The 23,586-nt window shown below is 35.2% G+C and overlaps 6 protein-coding genes across 7 annotated transcripts; 4 read left to right on the top strand and 2 right to left on the bottom strand.

The window, feature by feature from the left end:
- The first annotated feature begins 856 nt into the window (after window positions 1-856).
- LOC104755146 (phenylacetaldehyde reductase-like) lies at window positions 857-2,457 on the top strand. Its single transcript, XM_010477486.3, has 5 exons — window positions 857-1,022; window positions 1,242-1,411; window positions 1,515-1,706; window positions 1,798-2,147; window positions 2,228-2,457. Exons 1-5 carry the CDS (start codon window positions 905-907, stop codon window positions 2,364-2,366), a joined length of 969 nt encoding a protein of 322 aa, XP_010475788.1. The 5' UTR covers window positions 857-904; the 3' UTR covers window positions 2,367-2,457.
- LOC104755145 (uncharacterized) lies at window positions 2,428-3,527 on the bottom strand. Its single transcript, XM_010477485.3, has one exon. The coding sequence runs from the start codon at window positions 3,525-3,527 to the stop codon at window positions 2,718-2,720; it is 810 nt and encodes a 269-aa protein (XP_010475787.1). The 3' UTR covers window positions 2,428-2,717.
- Window positions 3,528-6,216: 2,689 nt separating this feature from the next.
- LOC104755147 (transcription factor PIF3) lies at window positions 6,217-9,442 on the top strand. 2 transcript variants are annotated; one of them, XM_010477487.3, is made up of 7 exons: window positions 6,217-6,658; window positions 7,174-7,278; window positions 7,382-8,267; window positions 8,361-8,468; window positions 8,562-8,627; window positions 8,722-8,787; window positions 8,930-9,442. In XM_010477487.3, exons 2-7 carry the CDS (start codon window positions 7,208-7,210, stop codon window positions 9,335-9,337), a joined length of 1,605 nt encoding a protein of 534 aa, XP_010475789.1. In that variant the 5' UTR covers window positions 6,217-6,658; window positions 7,174-7,207; the 3' UTR covers window positions 9,338-9,442. The 2 variants fall into 2 exon arrangements, with proteins under 2 accessions (XP_010475789.1, XP_087350673.1); XM_087494547.1 differs by having other exon boundaries at window positions 6,268-6,637.
- A 5,344-nt stretch (window positions 9,443-14,786) lies between these two features.
- LOC104755149 (transcription factor MYB61-like) lies at window positions 14,787-16,824 on the top strand. The gene is made up of 3 exons (XM_010477489.3): window positions 14,787-15,371; window positions 15,459-15,588; window positions 15,728-16,824. The coding sequence occupies exons 1-3, from the start codon at window positions 15,239-15,241 to the stop codon at window positions 16,572-16,574; spliced, it is 1,110 nt and encodes a 369-aa protein (XP_010475791.1). The 5' UTR covers window positions 14,787-15,238; the 3' UTR covers window positions 16,575-16,824.
- Window positions 16,825-18,124: 1,300 nt separating this feature from the next.
- On the bottom strand, window positions 18,125-20,833 carry LOC104755150 (pectin acetylesterase 1). The gene is made up of 12 exons (XM_010477490.3): window positions 20,514-20,833; window positions 20,228-20,310; window positions 20,001-20,130; window positions 19,834-19,907; window positions 19,651-19,737; window positions 19,435-19,559; window positions 19,289-19,349; window positions 19,141-19,194; window positions 18,967-19,044; window positions 18,769-18,871; window positions 18,519-18,664; window positions 18,125-18,372 (listed from the first exon to the last, which is right to left on the bottom strand). Exons 1-12 carry the CDS (start codon window positions 20,689-20,691, stop codon window positions 18,319-18,321), a joined length of 1,173 nt encoding a protein of 390 aa, XP_010475792.1. The 5' UTR covers window positions 20,692-20,833; the 3' UTR covers window positions 18,125-18,318.
- A 1,113-nt stretch (window positions 20,834-21,946) lies between these two features.
- LOC104755151 (germin-like protein subfamily 2 member 1) lies at window positions 21,947-23,221 on the top strand. Its single transcript, XM_010477492.3, has 2 exons — window positions 21,947-22,403; window positions 22,494-23,221. The coding sequence occupies exons 1-2, from the start codon at window positions 22,169-22,171 to the stop codon at window positions 23,036-23,038; spliced, it is 780 nt and encodes a 259-aa protein (XP_010475794.2). The 5' UTR covers window positions 21,947-22,168; the 3' UTR covers window positions 23,039-23,221.
- The last annotated feature ends 365 nt before the right edge of the window (window positions 23,222-23,586 follow it).

Raw genomic sequence — 23,586 nt, forward strand, 5'->3', positions numbered from 1 at the left:
TGTGGACCATCATAATTATTTGTCGTTTAGGAGAAAGGATCTCATGTTGGATCAAAATTCAAAACAAAACAAAAAAGAAAGAATCAACCCAAAACCATGCAATAAGATCCGCGTGTTTTTTTTTTTTTTATGGCTTTTCCGTAAACTCTTCCCCATTTTACCTTTCACTTTATTTTACTTTCTTTTTTTTTTCCACCGCACCGTTTGGGTCAGACTTTAAAACGTCTATTGACAACGACCTGTCAGTTTATTTTACTAACAATACTGAAATAATAGAATTAAAAATTTAACTAATTTTAAAATAAATTTAAAAGTTCATGCATTATATTTTATCCCATTACTTATTGTAAAGAAATTTATCAATTTTAAAATAGTGAAACAGAGGAAAAAAAAAATTGAGTATACTTCTCTTATAATTGTTTTTAAAGTACCAAATTCCAAAATTTTAATAAGTACCAAACAGTTGTGTAATTTTGAGTCTTACTTTTATTTTCTTAAACATAACTATACGTTTGATGGATTATTAGTAATTACAAATTCTGAATTTATTGGTTTTATTTAACTTTTAGATTGTCACTAAAAAGTAAAAGAATCTCAAAATTTAATATAGATTTATATATAACTATATAGAGACTGCCAAAAAGTGACATATGTCAAAGTATAATGAGATGCAAAATGGAGTAATAAATCTTATAGTGTAATTAGACAAAATCAACTTAAGATATTTTACTTTGAACAAATGTAAATACGTGACTTTTTTCTTTAATTGTCTTACTCTAGTTTTTAATCACGTGGACTAAAAAAAAAGGCAGGTGCGTATAAGTTGTACTGTATACTATATTATATAATGTGAGAACCATATAGTTGTTGCTCAAAATTCATAACTGAAACCAATTTGAGAGAGATGGCCAACGGAGGAAAAATGGTTTGCGTCACGGGAGCTTCTGGTTACGTAGCGTCTTGGATTGTTAAGCTTTTGCTCCACCGTGGCTACACCGTTAAGGCCACCGTTCGAGACCCACGTTTGTTCCTTCTTCTCTCCTTATTTCATTGTTGTATACATCGGTTTTTTTTTTTTTTGGTTATATAGAGAAATTAAATCGTGAAAAACGAAAGAGAATACTCTTGAGATTTGTAAGACTAGGCATAATAATATATGGGATCCGATCGAGATTAAATCTTGTCCAAAAATATTTGGTTTTACAATTTGACAAATAATGTGTGTTTTTGTTGTTGTCTAGGGGATACAAAGAAAACAGAACATCTTCTTGCACTAGACGGTGCAAAAGAAAGACTCAAACTGTTCCAAGCAGATCTTTTGGCCGAAGGTTCTTTCGAACAAGCAATTGAAGGATGTGACGCTGTCTTCCACACTGCTTCTCCAGTTTCATTAACTGTAACTGATCATCAGGTTTGTTCACCATTATATATATATCTATCACCTTGTTTGGAACATGACAATACCACTTTGTAATAAAGATTCATACATTAACTTACGAGCTTGAGTTTTGCAGATTGAGCTGATTGACCCGGCCGTAAAGGGTACACTTAACGTCCTTGGAACTTGCACTAAAGTGGCATCTGTTAAGAGGGTTATCCTAACATCATCCATGGCCTCAGTTCTGTTTCCTGTGCCTCACTTGGGACCAAATGACTCAATAGACGAGAGTTGCTTCTCGGATCCAAGTATTTGCGCTGATAAAAAGGTTCTCGACACAGCATATATTGATACGAGTTCATTAAAACTCTCATCCTTTTCTTCATTTTTATTTTTATTTTTATTTTTCTGTCTCCCAGCTTTGGTATGCAGTCTCAAAGACTTTGGCCGAGGAAAAAGCATGGCGATTCGCAAAAGAAAAAGGGATAGACTTGGTCGTAATAAATCCAGGACTTGTGCTCGGACCACTTTTGCAGCCAACGCTTAATTACTCAGTTAGTATGATCGCGGGTCTTATCAAAGATAAGAACGATTCCGTTAATAAGAACTTTAGGTTGGTGGACGTGAGAGATGTTGCACTCGCTCATATCAAAGCGTACGAGACTCCTTCAGCCAATGGTAGATATATCATCGATGGTCCGATTGTGACGATTAATGACATTGAGAAGGTTTTGCACGAATTCTATCCCGACTTGAATCTCGTTGACAAGTAAGTTCATTATCCTTTCATATTTGGTTTATACAATCAGATAGATTCTGAAACACTAACTAATTTTGATTATACTAAAGGAAAGAAGCAAGTGAGATAATTCCAGTGATCTACAAGCTAAGTGTTGAGAAAGTGAAGAGTTTGGGAATCGAGTTCACTCCTATAGAGGTCACCATTAGAGACACTGTTCTTAGTCTCAAAGAGAAATGTCTTGTGTGAATCAGACTCATATCTTAATTCCCTTCGTAATTGTATTTTTTTGAACTATGCACTTCATAAATAAAAGAAGGAAAATGACATTTTCAATCTCTATCAAGAATCAGTCAATCACATCACAACAATATGGACTAGTCCATCACCCAGAGTATGTTACAAAAACATACGAAGGAAGAAAGAAATTATTACAAATCAACAATTTCATAAAAGTTCCAAAGATTCCTACACATTTGTAAGTAAACGATCGAAAATATAACCAAAATAGTGAGATAAACTTACAACAATCTACATTTGAGTCCGAATCAGGAATCAGCTTTTGCTTGTAATTGTGGTACATAAGAAGAAACATCGATTTCATCTAGAAGCATCATCTTCTTGCTTAACTATAGCTAATTGCGTTGACTGATTCTGTTTCTCTGTACCTCCTCCTCCATTGTTCTTGGTGGTAGTAGTAGTAGTAGTAGCAGAGCTCTCTGTTACTTTCACAGTAGTACCATTATTATTAGATGCAGGACTACTCAGTTTTGGTTTCTGATCAATGGAAGCTTCTTTAAGCTTTGGAACAACCGATCTTGCCTTCTCCTTGGCATCAAGCGTCACAACATGCTCAAGAGCCTCTCGTGCTCTCTTCCTCGCCAAAGCAGCTTCTTTTCCTCTCCGGTCAGCATCACACTTGGCTGCGATAACAGCCTTGTTCATTGATGAAGCAGCGATCTTGGCGGCGCATAAGAAGGCTTCCGACAGAGATTTGTCGATTGAGCGAGAGCCGTTTTCGTCGACGATAAGGCGGAAGAAGGAGAATGAATTAGGGTTTCGGCAAGGAGGACAGAGGTAAGAAGAAGCGGGTTTGGCTTCGCCGGCGCAGTGGATGTGAGTTAAAGAGTGGCACTTGGAATTGGAGCAAGCGACGCGGCGGGAAGTGTGCGGCGGGGATGAATCGTAGAAGGCGAAGCAGATGGGGCAAAACGACGACGGATGGTTGCGGAGGAGGCAATGTGTGCAGAAGTAGCGGAGTGTGCCACGGAGACGTACTGTGTGTATTACCCAGGAGTCTCGGCTTCCGCAATCGTCGCATCTTTCTGTTAAATTGGTTTCTGATGCATCAGAGGACGGCGAGGTTGACGTCGCCGTCGCCGTGGTTGGTGTTGATGATGGAAGATTCATACTTATCTCTCTGACTGTGGTCTGGGTGCGATTTTGGGAAATTAGGGTTTACTCCTTTTTCAATCGCGAGGAAGAAACAAATCCACGTGGACATTTCGTTAAAAGGATGTCGTAATGGGCCTTAACTAGTTGGGCCGAATGATTGTATATATTGGGCTTATTATTTCAATTTGTTTAGTCCGGTTAGTTAATTTGGTAATCAAATTAAGATTTTTAGTTAAAATCGGATAAGTTTGAAGTTAAGTGCCATAACCAAACCGTATTATATTCCATTTATCAGCCACTTTGTGGTAGAGGTATAAATATGTCGATTTTGGTTTTGTTTTCGATTAAATTATATATCCACAATAATCTAACTGTATTTGATTTTATAGTTGGGTAGATTGATTAGTGTTTTTGGACTATATCCAATAGGTGGGGACGTGTTTGGTTATGAGGATAGCTAGGGACACGGCAAAGCGTGTCAACGTGTAGAAGTTCATTGCATATTGCATAACATACGTACATACATTTTACACATACTGATTCTTGTTCAAATATTTGTTTCTGGTCAGTATTTTGCACCAGATCAACCAAAACAAAAAAAAAAGGCACTTCGCACTAAAGGCAAATGCATAATTATTCTCTCCTAGCTATATCGTGTTCATAGCATAATGCCAGTTTTGTAATAGCATATATCACACGTGTCATATGTCTTGTGTCCTCAGAAGTTACCACGTGTCTCGAGTCACCTATCACCATCGTGGAGGATAATTTACTGATCATGTTCATCACCTAAAGGTCCTCCCAACAAATTTGCTTTTGTGTTTTGACGTAAAGTGACGTTTTTGATGATATATAACATGTATCTGACCTTTTATATTGTGGAAGGGCCAGTCCCAAAAAAACAAAAAAAGATATGAAGGTTTCTTTTTCCTAAGTTTGTTCATGAAAATGAGGTAAAAGATTTTGCGTATCTTTATATTGTTAATACACTGTAGAGTATAAGAGATCACAAAAACGTGTTGTTGGCCTATTCCACGGCGGACTGAGAGACTTTTGCTGGGACAGGCGACAGGGTCTTGTCATTTAATTTGAGTTTTGGCCTTATATATTAGTAAGCACTTCGATGTTTTGTTTGGTGTTTACTTATTTATTTATTCGGTTGTTAATAATTCTTTTCTGAACGAGATATGGAGATAAACTACAGTGATGAAATCAATAATGGTCCATGCAAATCCAAATAGGTACTCACATTATCCAGTACTTGAAAAGTTTCTCAAAATTCGGTGTTCAAGAGTAGCAAATTCTAAGGATTATAAGTTCCTTAAGAAATTGAATTATCTAAATTTATTTTATTTTTAATCTAGTCATGGATAAAGAGATAATTACACGTAGTGAAAAAATGAATTCAAAAAATACAATTTATGGCATGCTTCTGGAAAGTTTAGTCTACTACCGTACTACGGGTTGAGTTACGTATCTTAGAACTAATTTGCATGGCGATTAGCTGACATTTTTTTAAAAAAACGTGATCAACCTATGAACGAGAAATTAACCAGAAGATGCTAGCGCTTATAAACAAATACGGCTACGATGTTATAGATGGTTTTAAAAACAAGTCTCTGCTAACAATATATATTTTACATACAGAAAGGAAGAAAATAGATTCTCAATTGAATGCTCTAAATTAAATAAGAGTTCTGAATCAGTATAACAAATTAACAAGTCATATGATTAAACGAAATCTCAATGATTAACATAGCAAATGATTGGTTTCTTCATCAGTTAGTAGAAGAACTTGCTGAGTGAGTCCCAAACTTAAGGATGATTAATATATAGTAGTAAAGACTTAATAAAAAAATAGTAATGATTAGGAAGTCAAATCTTATAGTATGATTTAAGATAGATAAAAGAGAGACAAAGGGTTGCTGAACCCCACTTGGAGTGTGATGCTTTTTTGGCAGTGTTCCTTTATGATAACACATCAACACGACTTTTAGTGTGTATCACAGGCCCATGACACTTAAAAAGATAAGACGAGATAACATATTCTATACTATACCACCATTATTTTTTCATATTTGTGTATTTAACTATTTTATAGACACACCATGAAATTAATTGTAATAATGCAAAGGACCTGTGTCATGTAACAGAGACAGCCCAAGTGTTACAGAGGGTCGGTGGGGAGAGAAGCAATTTGGTTTCAATAAGAAATTTAATAACCATGCCCAACTCTCTCTTCTCTTTAAGGGGTCCCTTTACCTTTAACTTTTCTCTCGTTTATTAAAAACAATATCTTGTAAAAGCAGTTACAATGTTAATTTTTAAGGATTGTAAATTTGTAATTCATATAGTACATCAAAATAAAACATTTATTTATTTCTACTAATAGCCTAAAATCCACTAGTATACTAGTAGTATACAGCTATTTTTGAACGATAGACCTAGTCTCGATGTTGACAACCAGCAAACAAAAGTAATCAGTAGTACTGTACTACTTGTGTAAATCACAAAGGTCTTGTGAGATGATTATATTTTAGCTTTTCCTTTTAACAATAAAAAAAAAAATACTATAGTTAGCTTTTTAAAAAAGATTTGTTAGAAATATGTATGGTTTGCATATAAATGACGATAATATTAATACAAAATTACATATTTTTGTTAGTCATAATTTATATGTATAGTTTTTTTTATGTTTGTGATTATACGAACCAATTTTTCTTATTTATTTCGTAAGTAGTAAGTGTATGTGTCTAATGATTCGGGGGACGCTAAAAAGTTGAATGTTCGAGGGGAAACGTCTCAGAGACTGTGTGAGAGAGAGAGAGAGAGATAAAAATATCAAATCCTTTCTTCTCAGTTGTGCAAAGTGTGCGTGCGAACGAGATTTTGATTTGGTCCCCCCTCCCCTTCCCTTCTCTCTCTCTCTCTCACCGTCTTGTGCGTCGAGTTGTCTCCATCTCTCACACTATTCTCTCTCTGTCCGCCTACTACTTTCTCAATATTACTCTCACTCACTCCCATTCGCCGTCTTCTTCTCTTCTCGATTACTCCTCCTCTGCATTTGGATTGATGTCACTTTAATTCTTCGAGGACCTCTCCCTCTCTCTCCCTTAGCCGGCTAAGTACGACCCCTTCTCTCTCAGGTCAGCGGCGCATGATTGATTTCTAGAATAGGTTTCTGTTTTGATTCTGAGAAGAAGAAGAAGAGTAAAGTTTTGATCTTTTCACCCAAAAAATAAAAGAAGAAGAGTAAAGTTTTGATCTTTTGTTTCTGGGTCTCTTTGTTACGGTTTAGGGCACAAGACGAAAGTTTTGATTTTTTTTGTTCTGTTATGTTTTAAGAGATGATTGATTGATTAAGCTCTAATTAGTGTACACTCTGTTTTAAATCGTTCTTCTTCGCTGTGTGATTAAACAATTGCGTTTGACTAATCATTTTGGTATTAAAAATTTAAGTGCATCTCTCTCTCTGTTGTTTTGTTTATTGCATATTTGATAGAGACATTGATTTCTTTTCTATTTCTTTTTTTTTTCATCACATTTTTTTCTATTTTGGGTATTGAAGTTTTCTAATTTAGGCATTGTAGACTGACCAATAGCTGTTTCTAGCAAGTATTGCTTGGCCTAATTTGGTTAGTTTTGTGATTTCCCTTTACAGGATCTAGATTCTATCTCTGTTAACGGCAAATACCATGCCTTTGTTTGAGCTTTTTAGGCTCACTCAAGCTAAGCTTGAATCTGCTCAAGACAACAACCCTTCTCCGTGAGTCCCCATTCACTTTGTCTATCTTATCTTAAGAGGAGAGATAGTATGAAGTTCATCAGTTTCATGTTTACTTATTTATTCTTGTTGTCTTGGAAAACAGACCTGTGGATGAAGTTGTGGAGCTGGTGTGGGAAAATGGTCAGATTTCAACTCAAAGTCAGTCAAACAGATCGAGGAACATTCCTCCACCACAAGCTGTTCATCAACCAAACTCTTCGAGAGCTAGAGATATTGGAAATGGTTCGAAGGCGACCATGGTGGACGAGATCCCTATGTCAGTACCATCACTGATGACGGGTTTGAGTCAAGAAGATGACTTTGTTCCATGGTTGAATCATAACCAATCCTTAGATGGATATTGCTCTGATTTCTTGCGTGATGTGTCTCCTGTTACTGTCAACGAGCAAGAGAGCGACATGGCTGTAAACCAAACTGTCTTCCCCTTGTTTCAGAGAAGAAACAATGGCAACGAATCAGCTCCTGCTGCTTCTTCATCACAGTATAACGGTTTCCAATCGCATTCTCTGTATGGAAGTGATAGAGCTAGAGATCCTCCTAGCCAACAAACCAATCCAGATCGGGTGACTCAGACGCAAGAGCCACTCATACCTAGTAACAGGCCTAGTTTGGTCAACTTTTCCCATTTCTTACGCCCTGCAGCTTTGGTCAAGACTAATAATAACCCTCAGGGAACTAAAGAGAAGAGTCCTCAAAGCCCCCCTAATGTGTTTCAGACCAGAGTTCTTGGAGCTAAAGACACTGAAGATAAGGTTTTTAATGAGTCTGTTGCTTCTGCGACTCCTATGAATAACCAAAAGGCTTGCCTTATTTCAGAGGACTCATGTAGAAGAGACCAAGAGAGTGAAAAGGCCGTTGTATGTTCTTCTGTTGGTTCGGGTAATAGTCTCGATGGCCCGTCCGAAAGCCCTTCACTTTCTTTAAAGAGAAAGCATTCAGATGTTCAAGACAATGACTGTCATAGTGAAGTGAGTTAAACTCATATACATTATTTGATTCACATTACAATCTCATTTCTTTGCTGTTTTCTTCAGTTTTTCATTTTCAATATTGTTGAGCAGGATGCTGAAGAAGAATCAGGTGATGGAAGAAAGGGAGCAGCACCATCTAGAACAGGTTTGGGTTCAAAGAGGAGCCGCTCGGCTGAAGTGCATAATCTGTCTGAAAGGGTTAGTGTGTGAAGTCCCCAAAGGGTTTTTGTCCATTCTCAAACTCACAAAAGATTGCTCTTACTTGGTAGCTTACTGTCTTCAAATTTTCAGAGACGGCGTGATAGGATTAACGAGAAGATGCGTGCCCTTCAAGAACTCATTCCAAACTGCAACAAGGTAATGTTTTTTCTCCCGCATTGCCAAACATCAATACGAACGAATTACAATGGTTATTTCTAACTTGAACACATTACTGTTTCTGATGGTAAAGGTGGACAAAGCATCGATGCTAGATGAAGCAATTGAGTATCTCAAGTCACTACAACTTCAAGTACAGGTAACATATCTCAAGTCACTACAACTTCAAGTACAAGTCACTACAACTTCAACTTCAACTTCAAGTCACTACAACTTCTCTCTATAGTATCGATAAAAAAGTCGTGCAAACTAATAATCTAAAACACATTAATCATCATCAGATCATGTCAATGGCGTCTGGTTATTACATGCCACCGGTTATGTTCCCACCGGGTATGGGGCATTACCCAGCAGCAGCAGCAGCAATGGCAATGGGTATGGGAATGCCTTATGCAATGGGATTGCCTGATTTGAGCCGTGGTGGTGGTTCCTCAGTTAACCACGGACCACAGTTCCAGGTCTCGGGGATGCAACAGCCAGTGGCAATGGCAATACCACGAGTCTCCGGTGGTGGTTTCTTTGCGGGTTCTTCAACGATGGAGATGAATAAGAGCGAGAACGGTTCGACTAGAGATTTACAGGGTTCTAAAGATCAAACAAGGACGAATAACAACAATAGTAGTAACTTGAAACCAATTAAGAGAAAACAGGCGTCTTCTTCTGATCAGTTTTGTGGGTCGTCGTCGTGACATAAATGCAACAAACTTAAAGACTGATGTATTGTTTTATCTGTAACATTCAAACAATTCAATTCTAAAAGCCAAAAAATAAAATTAATTTGTTTTCTTGTCTAATACTGAAGAGCTTTTTATTGGTGGTTCTGCTGTCTGTCTCTATTATTATTTTTTAATTTAAAATGTTTTTAGTTAATACTATTAGTTTTATTATACAGAGCCTGCTGTGGATAGTATAATATACAGTATGTGTCTGTGAATTTAGAATGTTTTTCTTTTTTGGTCTACTAGTTGTAGCATGAACTTAGAACGCTTTCAAAAAGGTTTTATGTAGCGTGAGGTTCACTATATATCTTATGGATCTGGCTGGTTAAACAAGCGTGATGGGCTTCTCAACCCATTTTGTCAAACAGCTTTATTGCGTCATTTGTTTGTGCGGGACTGTTGACCAAATCGTGAAGCTGATTATACCGAGACCAAATTTGAAAATACAGAATTTCAATTCATTTACTTTGATAACATATATGTTGGAAGGTGTTGGAAGGTAAGGTGTAAAGCACTCGTGTTTGAGCAACATTATACTGTATGTAATTTATTTTACGTAATATTAGTTACATATATATACAATGAGTGCATGATACAGTAGCTCAAAACATGATTGTCTTTGACGAGTACTAGAGCTAGAAAACCAGTGTTGGAGATGTTCAGTTCTCGTAGGCGCGCGCTTATTTAGCAAAATATAAAGAGATGTTTCTTTACACGGCCAGCAGATTTTTAACTATACTAAAATTTATTGTAGGACCCTACCTTTTTCACCGATCTTGATCTTGTTTTAAAAAAAACTTGGCGTAAACCACTGTTCAGCATGGTGAACCGAACCGAGTCTCTCTCTAACTCTGCACCGTCACAAACATTTTTGCATAAAAGGGACTTTTTATAAATATATTGAAGAGAGAATTCCAATAAACCTGTCCTTCTTTAGTTTGATGAGACTTGTTAAAAACTTAACTTAATCAATTAAAAGAAAAAGACACTTTAGTACAGAAAGAGCCGGTGGACTAGTGGAAAGAGAAGAACAAAAAAAGGGTTTAGAGTTCATTTAGATTTTATACCTTCTAATGGAGGTGGATTAGACAGCTCTAACTAATTACGGAAAACAATATAATGTGTTAGAATTCAAGCAGTAGAAAACGGACACGTCGAAACACCTAGAAACACAAATTCATGAAAATTACACGAGGTTTAGATTAAAACTTGAAAGAGATGAAAATGGTGTTAATGTGGCAAAGCAAAAGAAAAGTTAAACATCATTTTGCTTTTGGCCACACTAATATATCAAGATTATCTATGATTATGTCTTCTCTTCTCTCCCCCTCTCCCTTCTTACCAATTAGATTGGGCCATATTAGAGAGATATTCAACCATACAACCTTTCTTTTCTCACTTTTAATCAAACTTGATAATATTATTTGCCTTCTGTTCTAAGTTTGATCTTTTTCTCGACCACGAATCACAAAACGCAAAACCAATGATCAATTTTGGAAAAGCAAATTAGGCAAAAGCATTATTTAGTAAAAATAGTATAAACACATGTAGATTAAAAACTCTGTCCGTATAATCCAAAATTATTTTCTTTACTAGAAACTACAATATAAAAAATAAAGGACTTAATTAAAAAAGTATCGTACTGTATCATCAAAATAAATAATTATGATAATATTAGATTTAAGTTGTAATTGTTGACGATCCTATGTACATTATATTAGCTTATAATCCATCTTTTCACTTGTGCATATATAATTATTTATCAGAAACATTGCTTTAATTTTATGAGAGGAAGATTTAGAAGAAACTTAAAAATATATATAAAATAACAGAAATAATGAAAAGGATCCTTTAGTACAAGTGCATGCATGTGCTAATGTTTCCTTGATGATGGGATTAGTGCTAAACGGGCCAATTAAGATGCTATACAATTGAGGTCACTTCTCATTGGGCCCTCTCTCTCTTTCTCCGTGACTTCATCCTCTTAATCTAATTGTACTCCACTTTATAATTAGTCCCTTTCTCCTTGTCTAATTAATTAAATTCTTGTTATCAAAAAAAAGCCGAAAAATCTCCCATCAACATCGTTGTAGAACGTGAATAAAAATTATGCACTTCCACAAACCTTTATTGGATGCATCTTGCGTTAGTCAATATAATTGGTGGTTATATCCGCTTATAGCTTAATCTAGATTTTGGTCTAAATCTCTTAGTTATAGAAACCTAGTGTACAAAGTAAACAACAGGTACATTGATGTGTCATGTATGTAGATTTAGTTGGAGCCAAGAAAATAATAACTAAGTATAAGGTTTTGCATAACTTGACTTAACAAATGTTTTTACATTAATTTTTGCTAAAGAATCTTCAATGATTGGTAAATGAAATCAATTTTGGGTTCGAAAACCAAACATTCTAAGCTGCTTCTTGGAATTAGAACTCACTTTCATTATTTGGTTAACACATTTAAGAATAACTCAGAGATTTCATATACTGTCAAAATATCAAAATATATCTGACAAAAAAGGGTGGTGTACAAAATCATTTTAGAAGACACGTTCATTACGTTTTCAATATAACGATTAATACAATGCAGATTACAAATTCTAATGTGATGTAAATTATAATATAGTAAGGTACACCGATACCAAATGAAACCGCCGTCAAATCATTCATGTTATTTTCTAAAATTTTGATAAAAAAGGGAACCCTAAGAACATAATAGGGCCTAGATTTAAGGAAAGATCTATTATACTATAAGAGACGTGTTAAGTGTACAGCCTCTTCTCCATTTTTTTGTCGGCGAAGATGTTATAAAAGCCTCGTGAGTTGTAAGTTGTAACAATGGCGAACGACAACGACCGTATGATGTTTACCTTTTCTCACTTCTCTACTTAGACAATGTTAACTTCTATTGCACTGCATGAACATCAACCATGCAAACAATCATTCATGATCCCCACCAAAAGCAGGGTTCGTAAAAAAAAAAAAAAACTATAAACTTTAAATTTTAAATACGTTTATGCATGCATTCATGCTAGTCTGCGGCTATAACCACACCACCACATTATTTCTTGATTATTATTGGAAATAATATACATACATATAATTATGCATTTTTTTATATATAATGATTTTAGTTCGCAGAAATATTTTCAAAAGCAATAATCCAATCTGAGAACTTGTAAACAACAAATATAGATGCATGCTCCTAATCAAATCAAAATGATCAAAGCCTAAAAAATCTGAAAGCAGATATGGTTTGTATATAATGGAAGGGTTGGCGGCGGATATATGTATGATTGGCTTATAATCATGATGATGATGATCAAATGATGGGTCTCAATCATGCATGATCCTAATCGAATATGTTCCATTTTTTAGGGGTTACTAATATTATATATAGTTGTACGTAGTTCAGATAAATGTTTTCTTCTCCATGATATACTCCAAGAACGTGTTGATTGGTATTAGTTTATTGAGTATGATTAAAAAGAAACTCGCTGAAATTGCAAAGTCTATCCCATATATTATTCGCGTCGCGCTTCTCGTAATTAATCATTTGGTGAATTATATAACTCGAAGTATCTTTTGACAGCTTTGGTTGAAGATATTATACAATAAAATCAACTAGTTAGTCCTTTTTATTTTATTGTGTTCGATAATGAGACATTTCATGTCGGTTTTGTGTATTATTATAAGAAGCGACATTATTGAGCGAGTTTTCTTAATTTTTGGGTTCTCCAGCATGAACAATGGCATTGAACAAGATATTCTCTCGTTAACGGCTTCTTAATACTCTGGACAAATACAAGATAAAGCCATTGGTTGGAATCAGAAATAAGTAAGTTATATAGGGGTTTCATTCGACTTGTTAAAAAAATGAGTCCCGAATTCTGAAGAACAAAGTAGAAAAAAAATGTAGAAATGCAGTATAACTTGGGTTCGGCCACTTATAGCCACCACCATGCATAAACATCTTAATGAAGTCACAAATGAACACAGTCATCAAAGGCCCATGCCTACAAGTATTCTCCTCAAAGCGTCCTCTCTTTTTTTTTTTTTCTTGCAATAGTTGAAAAACAATTTCTATTAAAACAGACTTCTTTTTGTAAAGTAAAAGCTTAATAATAGTGAAGTTTTTTTACATTATAAAAGAAAAAGATAAGCAAATTTTATTCATATACGTGTAGCTCTTTTTTCCCCCACGATATTTATAAAGATTGGGTCCATATACAAATGGATAAAATGGTAAGAGTCTAACGAGAGGCCGTCTCTAGATAACGTAAGAAAGCTACAAAACTCAACATGTGAATATTTGAGGGAAAGTTTTAAGTGAATGGACAAAGAATATACCCTCTCTATTATGAATCGTTTTTAAGGGCAAAAAAAAAGGGAGAAAAATGACAAAGAGAAGTGAGTCAATTTCAAATTAAAAACGTATAAAGCAAACAAAAGAGACACTTAATTATTCTCATTCATCTGTAAAAGTAACCATATTTTTAAAGCAAAATTTCTAAATTCCGTTATGTAGCCATTGAATTCCATTTAATCATTTCTGGAAATATTAACCAATGATGACAATTTCTTGCTGGTTATGAACCTTTCCCATTATTTCCTTTATCTGATGCGTTCATCTTCAAAATATTTAGTCCTCATTTAGCAATTGCTTTTAATTCATTGCAGTAATCTTTCATGAAGACAACAAACAACTCATCTTTGTCCTCATTCTTATCTACACACCATCTATTATCTTATTTTAATTGTTCCTTTCTCACTATAAAATTTTTTTGTATAAGCAGTTTGACCGCTCTAGTAAAAAAAAATGGTTATAGTGACAAATATTTTGGTCTTCATTATAATCGCCACTTTTTTCTTCCTCATGTTTTCTACTCATTTTCACTAAGTCACTCATCGCACACATTAGCATGACGATGCACTTGGTAACATATATTCAAGTAGAAAAGATGTTACGTATAATAGGTCAATGCATGTGTTTCAATAGTTATGAAATTTCTTAGTCATATTCCGTCATTTGATATTATTGTAAATACTTTTTCCATAGACGACGTATGAAGTTTATTGAAACACATTGACCTATTACGTAACATCTTTTTTCCTTTTCTTGTTTTTTCATCTTTTTCTAGGCTATAATTTGATCTTATTCGGAAAAAAAAAAGAAAAAAATTCAAGAAAAAGTTACTAAGGCCACGCCGGTTTTAGCTGCGTCCTGCGTGGAGTGGTTCGTAACATTTTCTAGGACAGGCTGAACATGAATGAGCATGTCTCCACTACTTAGTAAGACTCACACTTATCACAACTTTTAACTCTAAAAAAGAAAGAAGAAATAGTTTTCGGCGATTGATTAGATTGAAATTAATATATGTCGATCATCATACTTTAATCGCTGCATTTGAACGTATGATCATAATTGGGTCCATTTAGAGATGACGGATGTGTGATGATTAGAGTGATGTAAAAAGGTCAAAACTACATGAACTCCATTTCTTAAACCTTAACTTTCTTACCATTGGTGCGAACCAATCCGACGTGGACCAATCAAATTGCTTCAAATTTTTTTTTAAACTTTTAGAAAGGGAAAATAGTAAAAAAAGAGGGCATGGAATTCAACAAACCCTATGAAGAAAGTGACTTTTCTTAGTTCTATTAATAGTCTATCACCCTCTCTCTCTGCAGATCTGTTACTTCATTTTCTCTTCCTTTTTTTTTCTTTTAGATTCCATTAGCCTTGAAAAGTTTTCATATACATTCTCTCTGCTCAAAAACTCTTTTCTCTTTCCATCCTTGTAAAGAATCAAGAGAGCTTTCTTCTCTTTTTCCTTTGCACAGCATTGCAGCTTTCGATAAACTAAATGGGTAGACATTCTTGCTGTTACAAACAAAAGCTGAGAAAAGGGCTTTGGTCTCCTGAAGAAGACGAGAAGCTTCTCAATCACATCACTAACCACGGCCATGGCTGTTGGAGCTCTGTTCCTAAACTCGCTGGTAACATTTTCTTCCTTCATTTTCCCATAAGTCATATACTATTACAAAGCTGCTTTTTGTAATGAGAAAATTGAGTCTACTACACAGGTTTACAGAGATGCGGTAAGAGTTGTAGACTAAGATGGATCAATTACTTGAGACTTGATTTAAAGAGAGGAGCTTTTTCTCCAGAGGAAGAGAATCTCATCGTCGAACTTCACGCTGTCCTAGGAAACAGGTAACAATTACTTACCAACGATAATGCTGTCAGAGAAAAACAGAGGATCATGTTTTTGTCTTAACGATAAGTCTCCTCTGTTTTAACAACGTCTTAAGTCTCCTCTGTTTTTGGCTCTGCTCTGTTTTTTTTTAATCAGATGGTCACAAATTGCGTCAAGGCTTCCGGGTAGAACCGACAACGAGATCAAGAATCTATGGAACTCAAGCATCAAGAAGAAACTAAAACAGAGAGGTATTGACCCAAACACACACAAACCCATCTCAGAAGTTGAGAGCTTTAGCGACAAAGACAAACCAACAACAAGCAACAACAACAAAAGAAGCGGTAACGACAACAAGTCTCCTAGTTCATCCTCCGCGACTAATCAAGACTTCTTCCTCGAAAGGCCATCTGATTTCTCCGACTTCTTCGGTTTTCAGAAGCTTAACTTCAACTCCAATCTCGGCCTCTCTGTTACAACTGATCCTTCACTCTGCTCGATGATTCCGACGCAGTTTAGCTCCGGAAACATGGTTGGTTCTGTCTTTCAGACGCCGGTATGCGTAAAGCCATTAATTAGTCTTCCCCAAGACAATAGTTCGAGTCCTGTCTCCGGAGGAGAACATGTGAAATTGGCTGCACCAAATTGGGAGTTTCAGACAAACAACAACAACACCTCAAACTTCTTCGACAATGGCGGAGGATTCTCATGGTCAATCCCAAACTCTTCTTCTTCTTCTTCACAAGTTAAACAAAATCATAACTTCGAAGAAATAAAATGGTCAGAGTATTTGAACACACCGTTCTTCATCGGGAGCACTGTACAGAGTCAAAGCTCTCAACCAATCTACATTAAATCTGAGACAGATTACTTAGCCAATGTTTCGAACATGGCTGATCCTTGGAGCCAAAGCCAAAACGAGAACTTGGGCACAACTGAAGCTAGTGACGTGTTCTCCAAGGATCTTCAGAGAATGGCCGTCTCTTTTGGTCAGTCCCTTTAGATTTTTTCTTTTTCTTTTTTTCTTTCTTAATTCTAACAGATGTAGAAGAACAAAAAGATTACAATATACATACAATACGTACAGTGGATTGAAGTGTTCTGTATATTTTTATGGGTTAAAAAAAAAAAAGGGAGCTGTCTTTATTTTTATGTTTATTTTTGAAGTGTGTTTTATACGTCAAATATTCTTCTTTCTTTTGCAAACCTTTCAATATCATACTATATACTTTTTTTTTTTGTTTTGTTATAAAGATTTATGTGTAGTAAGTATTTTTGATGATTCATCAGAGAGGTCTGTGTTTGCCATTAATCCGTTGATGAACGTAAATAAATCTGCTTCTGTCTGTTTCCCGTGAACGAATTGTGATCCATAGTCACATCCTTCATCATTTTTCAGACCTGTAATGAATTAAACGACAAAAGAAAACATAAAATTGAAAAACGAAAAAAAGATAAATAAAACTCAAGTGGGATATTAGCTCAACTAATAATAAGAAGGTACACCTTTCTTTTTTCTCTAAAGGATCCAAGTTTAAAATACGTATTTAATAATATATTTTACGTAAGTTTTCTGAAATCAATTATTATTACTTTCACTGTGTCGATATGTGATTAGTCTTCTTGTCTGTCTGTGCTTTTAACAAGAGTCTTGTCAGAGAATTGGAATTGTCCCCATTGACCAGAAACTTATGTTTTGGCCGGCGTCGGAATATTCTTTCGCCGTGGAAAATTCGGAATAGCTCGCGGATTTGACCTTAATAAACATGTAGGAAGTGATGGGATCGTTTTCAAATTTTATTATCCTTAAGTCAATTAAATTACTTTATAACACTCTTTTAATATTGCAATCCAAAATAAACACTTTTTTACTTTTAGGAATAACCTAACGCAATAACTCGACCGGTAAGTAAAATAGTGCTGAAATGTTTGTTTGACTTTAAAGTTAGTCTAATTTCAACGTTAAAATGTCAAGAAGAAAAATATTTAGGAAACTTTTGGCGGAAAAAAAAAAGATAAATCACTTTGTTCAAATAAAAGATTAAACATGTATATATATGCCAAATATATTGATCGAGGTGAAGTTTTAAAAGATATCATGAAATATGCATTTGCGTTATAATAAAGGTTTAGTGGAACGCGAGAGTGCATGTGAAACGAATAATTGGTGCTACATAAAACCAAATAACCAATCATTGTGTTAGCCTTTGATTGGCGTATGGTTATGTAAGGATGATGATTAACAGAAACACTTGTCGCGGTTTGTTACTTGTTAGTGATTAAATAAAGGTATACTTGTGAGTAAAGAATTTAGGAAAAAAAAAGAAAAGAGAATGTCGTGGAATCTTTGCCTGCCTTTTTTTTTTTCAATCTCCTATGATTTGTTCACTTAATATCTATATATTTGACGTCGATCGAGTATGTTACATACAACGACGTTCGGAAATTCTGAAAATGTGTTGGCACTAGTCACGATGCTGATATTATTAGACAAATACCATTCTTTCATTTTCGATAGTGAAACTTCGGAGATCTCTTGTGCGTAAAGAAATAGAGAAAAAAACCTTGGACGTCTTATGACTATATGATTTGATAAGGACAATGATACAACAACTACATGCATGTGTATATATATTAGATTCCTTCTCTGTCTTTGTATTAAAACGTCAATTTTAGTTGATGTGGGTGAAATAAAACAAACATTTCATAATGACGATTTTTTATAATGTCTCGAGGATAATCATACTTTACGACCGAGCTTTTCTTTCGAAATACCAATCTCCAACTGCTACAGCAATCCCCTGTTTTCGTTTTTTCCAACAACAAGGCACAAGCATTATTTTTGTACTTTTGCTTTCAAATCAAAGCAGTAGTGTGTGATCAAAAAAAATATGAGAATCATGATCATTTTTAAAATTATTAGCGTTTTTTTTTTGGTTTTTCTCACCTTAGCTTTACCCGGTCCAGAGTTTCCAGGAAACCAAGCAACTTGTCTCTCCGCTTGACAATGAGCCCATCCAGAGGTAATCAACACTCTGTTCTTGCTAAACGTCGCAAAGGTCTTTAACGCATTTAACATGCTTATCGTGAAACCTGAAACTCGGATATATTCCAAAGCAAGAAACAATATTGATGATCAGTTTCGTTAGATCAAAGAGTGGTAGGTTTCATGAAAACTTATATATGATCATTCTTACCTGCCAAGAATTTCTTCTGAGAGGGAGTGCACCTGAAGCTAAAGCTACAGTTATGCCAACTGCCACTCGGATCAGCAGATGGTGGAGCTAAGCTATTTCCAATCTACAAAGAAACAAGATAGTTCAAGACAAGCAAATTAAACTCCCATTTTCCATCATATACAAGAATCCAAAGATATGTATGGAATTATAAATAACCTGCCACGCATCAACACCGGAGTTGAGAATAAACAACGGGGTCTTGACTTGGTTGATTATGTATTGAGGGAAGAAACACTAAAGGATATTGCAAGTAAGTTACATAACTGAGGAAACATAGCATCATTATAATTAACATAAACACAATATCTATAAGCTCAGCAATGACTTTACCAAACTTGGATTGATATGGCTTGTACAGGTGCGAGGAAGCGTGTTTTGCAAACCCTAGAAGTTAAAAAAATAACAGTTTTGGATTAGCGTTCAACGATGTCTTTACATATATCATCAACATCAAGACATCCAAACGTTATACTCGTACCTGGGTGTTTACAACACCAGAATACATACGCCTTATAGAATGACCTCCAGCTACATCAACGCTATTCAGTTACAAACGTACAAGACATAATCAGTCACACAACCAATCAATATACTAATTTCATGAAAAACAAAAATACAACTCACGCATCGAGGAAGAAGCCAGCATCGCTCATGCATTTTACTTTGGTGGTAGGAGGAAACAAGTCATTGAAATCATCGCATCGTAAAATAGCTGCAAGACCTCCAGCAGAACATCCGTTAAGCAAAGCCTTAAAACGTAGTATAAATATTATATTAGTTAACACAACTTAGGGTTAAAAACATAGTGATAAGTAAAATATATGAAATATATAAATATACCTGTTTTGCCTGTCGCATTCCCTTCGCCATCAAATCTTCCATGACAGCTAAAAATATACGCTTTCCTCTAAACTGAAGTTGCGCCGCCTAATTGTAAGCAAAACCATAGGAATCTAAAGATATTAGTGAAATATCTCAAAGATCATGTATATATATGTTTATAAAAAATTTTAATTAGCTAACCTTGTTTTCGCTATCACCGCCAAAGGATGCGCCATCACAATACCGGACTTTTACTTTGTTCCAGTTGTAGAAATCTGCAACATTGATTTGTAACAAAAACACTCATTAACGATTTCACCAACATATATTACATTTTTGTTATACAATGGATCGATCTTGAGAAAAACCTGGATTCTCAGCGGCTTTGTTGCTTAGTAATCCTGTAAACGCCAACTCTTTCTCCATTAAGGTAGACGATCCATAGCCACTATGCTTACGGTTCTGACAATCTTTTATGCTGGTGCACCACGCACCTCCCTTTCAACCAAATTATACCCTTATTTACGATTATGGGTATACGTAACTCTATACAAAAAGTTCAAAAAGAGCTCTAGCCTATATCTTAAGTAAGAACCTGTAACTGAATGATCCAATTGTTTGCTCCTGAACCATAACCTCGATACAAATGATATCCAGGCACTGACCCATCCAGACACACTGCCACAAATAAGAATGTATCCTTGTGTCATGAAAATGTCAATCAAGAACTTTATAATGATAATATATATATCTAAATTTCGTTTGCATGTTATATATACTTTCCCCTAAACATATTACAAAAAAAATCAACGGTTCAATTTAAACATTCGAAATCAAAATAAAATCTGAATTGAAATGATGGGAAGAAGATATATAGTTACCCGCTCCTTTAGCAGCATCGGCTTGGACAAGAGTGAGTCCTACCATCAGAACATTAGCATTTGTTCCATTGAAATCGTTTAACATTCCTATTTCATCAAAACCCGTTTCCCCATTTGCAAGAATGTTGAAGAGAATGAGTACTCCTGCGAGACTCCAACCCCACAAAAACGTTTTCATTGTTTTCCTCTCAATGAATTTGAACGAAATGAATATGAATGAAAGTGGTCAGTACTACAAGCTGAGAAGAAAGCATCGACCCTGGTCTTTTTATATAAACAGGTTTTTGTTATGGAAACAAAATTACAATGAAGACCAGAATGTGAGAGAGATAATTTGCATTAAACTACCAGTCATTGGAGAGATTTTATTAGAATATTTTGTTTCTTTAATTAGATTTCGTAAATCATAATCTTGCCATTCGGTTGTTCAAAAAAAAAAAAATCTTGCCATTCAGATACTAAAGGATATGACTGACAGATTGCATAAATCTAAGCTTGATATGTATACCCAAAACCTCCTTCTTGACACCACAGTTTGTTGACCTCATTTGATCATTAGGATTTGTTAACTTTATTATTTTATTATAATCTCTTTGTAAATTTACACCATTATTCCTTTAATATTCAGACATACTGTATTTGTAGATTTCATTAGATATTTCCATATTTCTTTCCACAAATACTTTATTTGATCAAATAATCGAAAATTAGAATTCCATGCCAATTTTTTTTTTTTTTGTAGATGAATACAATATACAAAGAAGAAAACAAATGTAAAATAATTGTCTTTAAATCATTTTTTTCTATTTCGTTGGGTCATTAAATTATGTTGGGAGTTGGGACTGATTTATGCGAAATTTCAAATCAAACCTTTCTCTTTCTTTCTTTCTTTTTTCTAACAATCAACCCTTTTCTAGTTTGGTCACACAAAAATACGGAGAAAAACTTTAAACAATCTTTTCGCTAATAAAATGCAACCAATTCATTCTACTTAAATATTTTCTCATGTTATTATTATTGTTTTTAAAAAAAATAAATTATTTTCTATCTAAAATTTTCAAGTTTGGCTCCGCCGTAATAAAAAACGGCGCCGTGTAGCGCCAACGACCAAATAAAAAAGAAAGAAACGATTATGATGTGGCCTCTCTTCAATGCATAACGCGTCATCTTAGATGAGGGCTTTAAATACCAAAAAGCCCAAACTAAAAAAAATTATCGATACACCTAACCCAAACCCATTAAAGACGACGCCTAGCTTCTCTCACGCGCTTCACAACGCTCGTGAAAAGAAATTAACCCCTTTAAACACGGTCGTTGCAAAGAAACGGTGAGGCTGTTTGATTTGATAACTGATACTGTATGATACTCCCACCACGCCACGATGATCAAAATAGGATGCTATACAAGTTTGAAAAGCCAAACAAAATCGAAGCACACTTTTGTAAACTTATCTTTAAATATAGTAGACAGATTAAGACAAACAGTTATTACCTTACCTGATACACATTATTTTATTACATATTAGGTAATCATAATTCAATTCTTATATGCCGTGTAACCAATGTGTGAAGCCCTGATCCATCCGTTTAGTATACGTTGACCTTTGACGTTTGTGTATATATTTTTTGACAGAGGAGGAGAAAGAGAAGAGTGGCATGTTCCTTGCCTCAACGAGAAAAGTCATACTCTCTTCAATTCTCTTTTCCTCTTCTTCCTTTATAAACAATAATTCTCAACTTGTTACACAGCCCCACCACCACCACCAAACAATGGCTTCTTCATCACCAACTCAAACTCTCCTCCTCCTCCTCATCGGTCTCACCGTCTTCATCTTCGCTTCCGCAGATCCGGACATGCTTCAAGATCTCTGCGTCGCTGATCTCTCCTCCGGTATATATATTCTTTAATATATATAAAAAAAAAATCTCTGTTTTGTTCTCTGTTCCACTTAAAGCTTCAATTTTTATGCTCTGTTTGTAGGAATCAAGATCAATGGCTTTCCTTGTAAAGACGCAGCTGCAGTAACAGCAGCTGATTTCTTCTCACAAGGAATAGCTAATCCAGGTCTCACAAACAACACATTCGGTGCCTTGGTCACTGGAGCTAACGTTATGACAATCCCTGGACTCAACACACTTGGTGTCTCTCTTGCTCGTATCGACTACGCACCTGGTGGTTTAAACCCACCTCACACCCACCCACGTGCCACTGAAGTCGTCTTTGTCCTCGAAGGTTCACTCGAAGTTGGGTTCCTCACTACTGCCAATAAGCTCATCTCTCAAACTATCAAGAAAGGAGATGTCTTTGCTTTCCCTAAAGGACTTGTCCATTTCCAGAAGAACAATGGTCGTGTTCCTGCCTCTGTTCTTTCAGCTTTCAATAGTCAGCTTCCTGGTACTCAGTCTCTTGGTGCTACTTTGTTTGGTTCCACTCCTCCTGTTCCTGACAACATCTTGGCTCAAGCCTTCCAGACATCTTCTGGAACTGTCAAACACATCAAATCCAAGTTCCAACCCAAGAAATGATCTCTCTATATTCATTTTTTCGGTTCTGTTTGGTAAAGGAAAGATCTTTTTTTTTCTCCTTTGATTTGTCTTATGTAATAAAAACAATAACTGATGATCTTTCATTGTCCATTTTGAGCTCCATTGTCTCATGTATCATTGTTATCTTCTGTATAATCCAATTTTGTTTGGTTGTGTTCTAAAGTTGACTAAAAACAGGTAAGAAGTCGAGGTTGATCTAATCTAAAAGCTTTCAAATTAGATATGGGAACAGGTAAGCTACCTTGATATAAAATAATCTACTTGAGAGACTCTTACGTATGGGCTTAATATAAAACTGATTAATTAATTAATAAGATCATACTTGCCCATGTGCTTCTTTGTTCAAACTAAGTGTACTCCATATGGCCAGCTAATTAGATCCCTGTAGTAGTTTAGAAGTCTGACCTCTTCTTCATGCAGTTAAGCTAAAGCTAAGTTTTTGAAACCAAGAATTCATGCAACATAGTCAAGGTTCATACATTACCTCTAAACTCTGGCTTCATGTACTAACCACAAGGCATAGACTC

The sequence above is a fragment of the Camelina sativa genome, chromosome 17 (assembly GCF_030686135.1).
Source record: "Camelina sativa cultivar CO46 ecotype springtype chromosome 17, ASM3068613v1".
Taxonomy (NCBI): Eukaryota; Viridiplantae; Streptophyta; class Magnoliopsida; order Brassicales; family Brassicaceae; genus Camelina; species Camelina sativa.

Excerpts from the sequence above, each read along its gene's own strand:
- LOC104755149 (XM_010477489.3), top strand. The coding sequence starts at position 15,239 with ATGGGTAGACATTCTTGCTGTTACAAACAAAAGCTGAGAAAAGGGCTT. Across the intron at positions 15,372-15,458 it reads CTCTGTTCCTAAACTCGCTG|GTTTACAGAGATGCGGTAAG; the intron begins GTAACATTTTCT and ends TCTACTACACAG. Across the intron at positions 15,589-15,727 it reads CACGCTGTCCTAGGAAACAG|ATGGTCACAAATTGCGTCAA; the intron begins GTAACAATTACT and ends TTTTTTAATCAG.
- LOC104755147 (XM_010477487.3), top strand. The coding sequence starts at position 7,208 with ATGCCTTTGTTTGAGCTTTTTAGGCTCACTCAAGCTAAGCTTGAATCT. Across the intron at positions 8,268-8,360 it reads ACAATGACTGTCATAGTGAA|GATGCTGAAGAAGAATCAGG; the intron begins GTGAGTTAAACT and ends ATTGTTGAGCAG. Across the intron at positions 8,628-8,721 it reads TCATTCCAAACTGCAACAAG|GTGGACAAAGCATCGATGCT; the intron begins GTAATGTTTTTT and ends CTGATGGTAAAG.
- LOC104755145 (XM_010477485.3), bottom strand. The coding sequence starts at position 3,527 with ATGAATCTTCCATCATCAACACCAACCACGGCGACGGCGACGTCAACC.
- LOC104755151 (XM_010477492.3), top strand. The coding sequence starts at position 22,169 with ATGTTCCTTGCCTCAACGAGAAAAGTCATACTCTCTTCAATTCTCTTT. Across the intron at positions 22,404-22,493 it reads CGTCGCTGATCTCTCCTCCG|GAATCAAGATCAATGGCTTT; the intron begins GTATATATATTC and ends CTCTGTTTGTAG.
- LOC104755146 (XM_010477486.3), top strand. The coding sequence starts at position 905 with ATGGCCAACGGAGGAAAAATGGTTTGCGTCACGGGAGCTTCTGGTTAC. Across the intron at positions 1,707-1,797 it reads GTATTTGCGCTGATAAAAAG|CTTTGGTATGCAGTCTCAAA; the intron begins GTTCTCGACACA and ends TCTGTCTCCCAG. Across the intron at positions 2,148-2,227 it reads GACTTGAATCTCGTTGACAA|GAAAGAAGCAAGTGAGATAA; the intron begins GTAAGTTCATTA and ends ATTATACTAAAG.
- LOC104755150 (XM_010477490.3), bottom strand. The coding sequence starts at position 20,691 with ATGAAAACGTTTTTGTGGGGTTGGAGTCTCGCAGGAGTACTCATTCTC. Across the intron at positions 19,738-19,833 it reads GCGGTGATAGCGAAAACAAG|GCGGCGCAACTTCAGTTTAG; the intron begins GTTAGCTAATTA and ends GCTTACAATTAG. Across the intron at positions 19,045-19,140 it reads GCCATATCAATCCAAGTTTG|TGTTTCTTCCCTCAATACAT; the intron begins GTAAAGTCATTG and ends AATATCCTTTAG.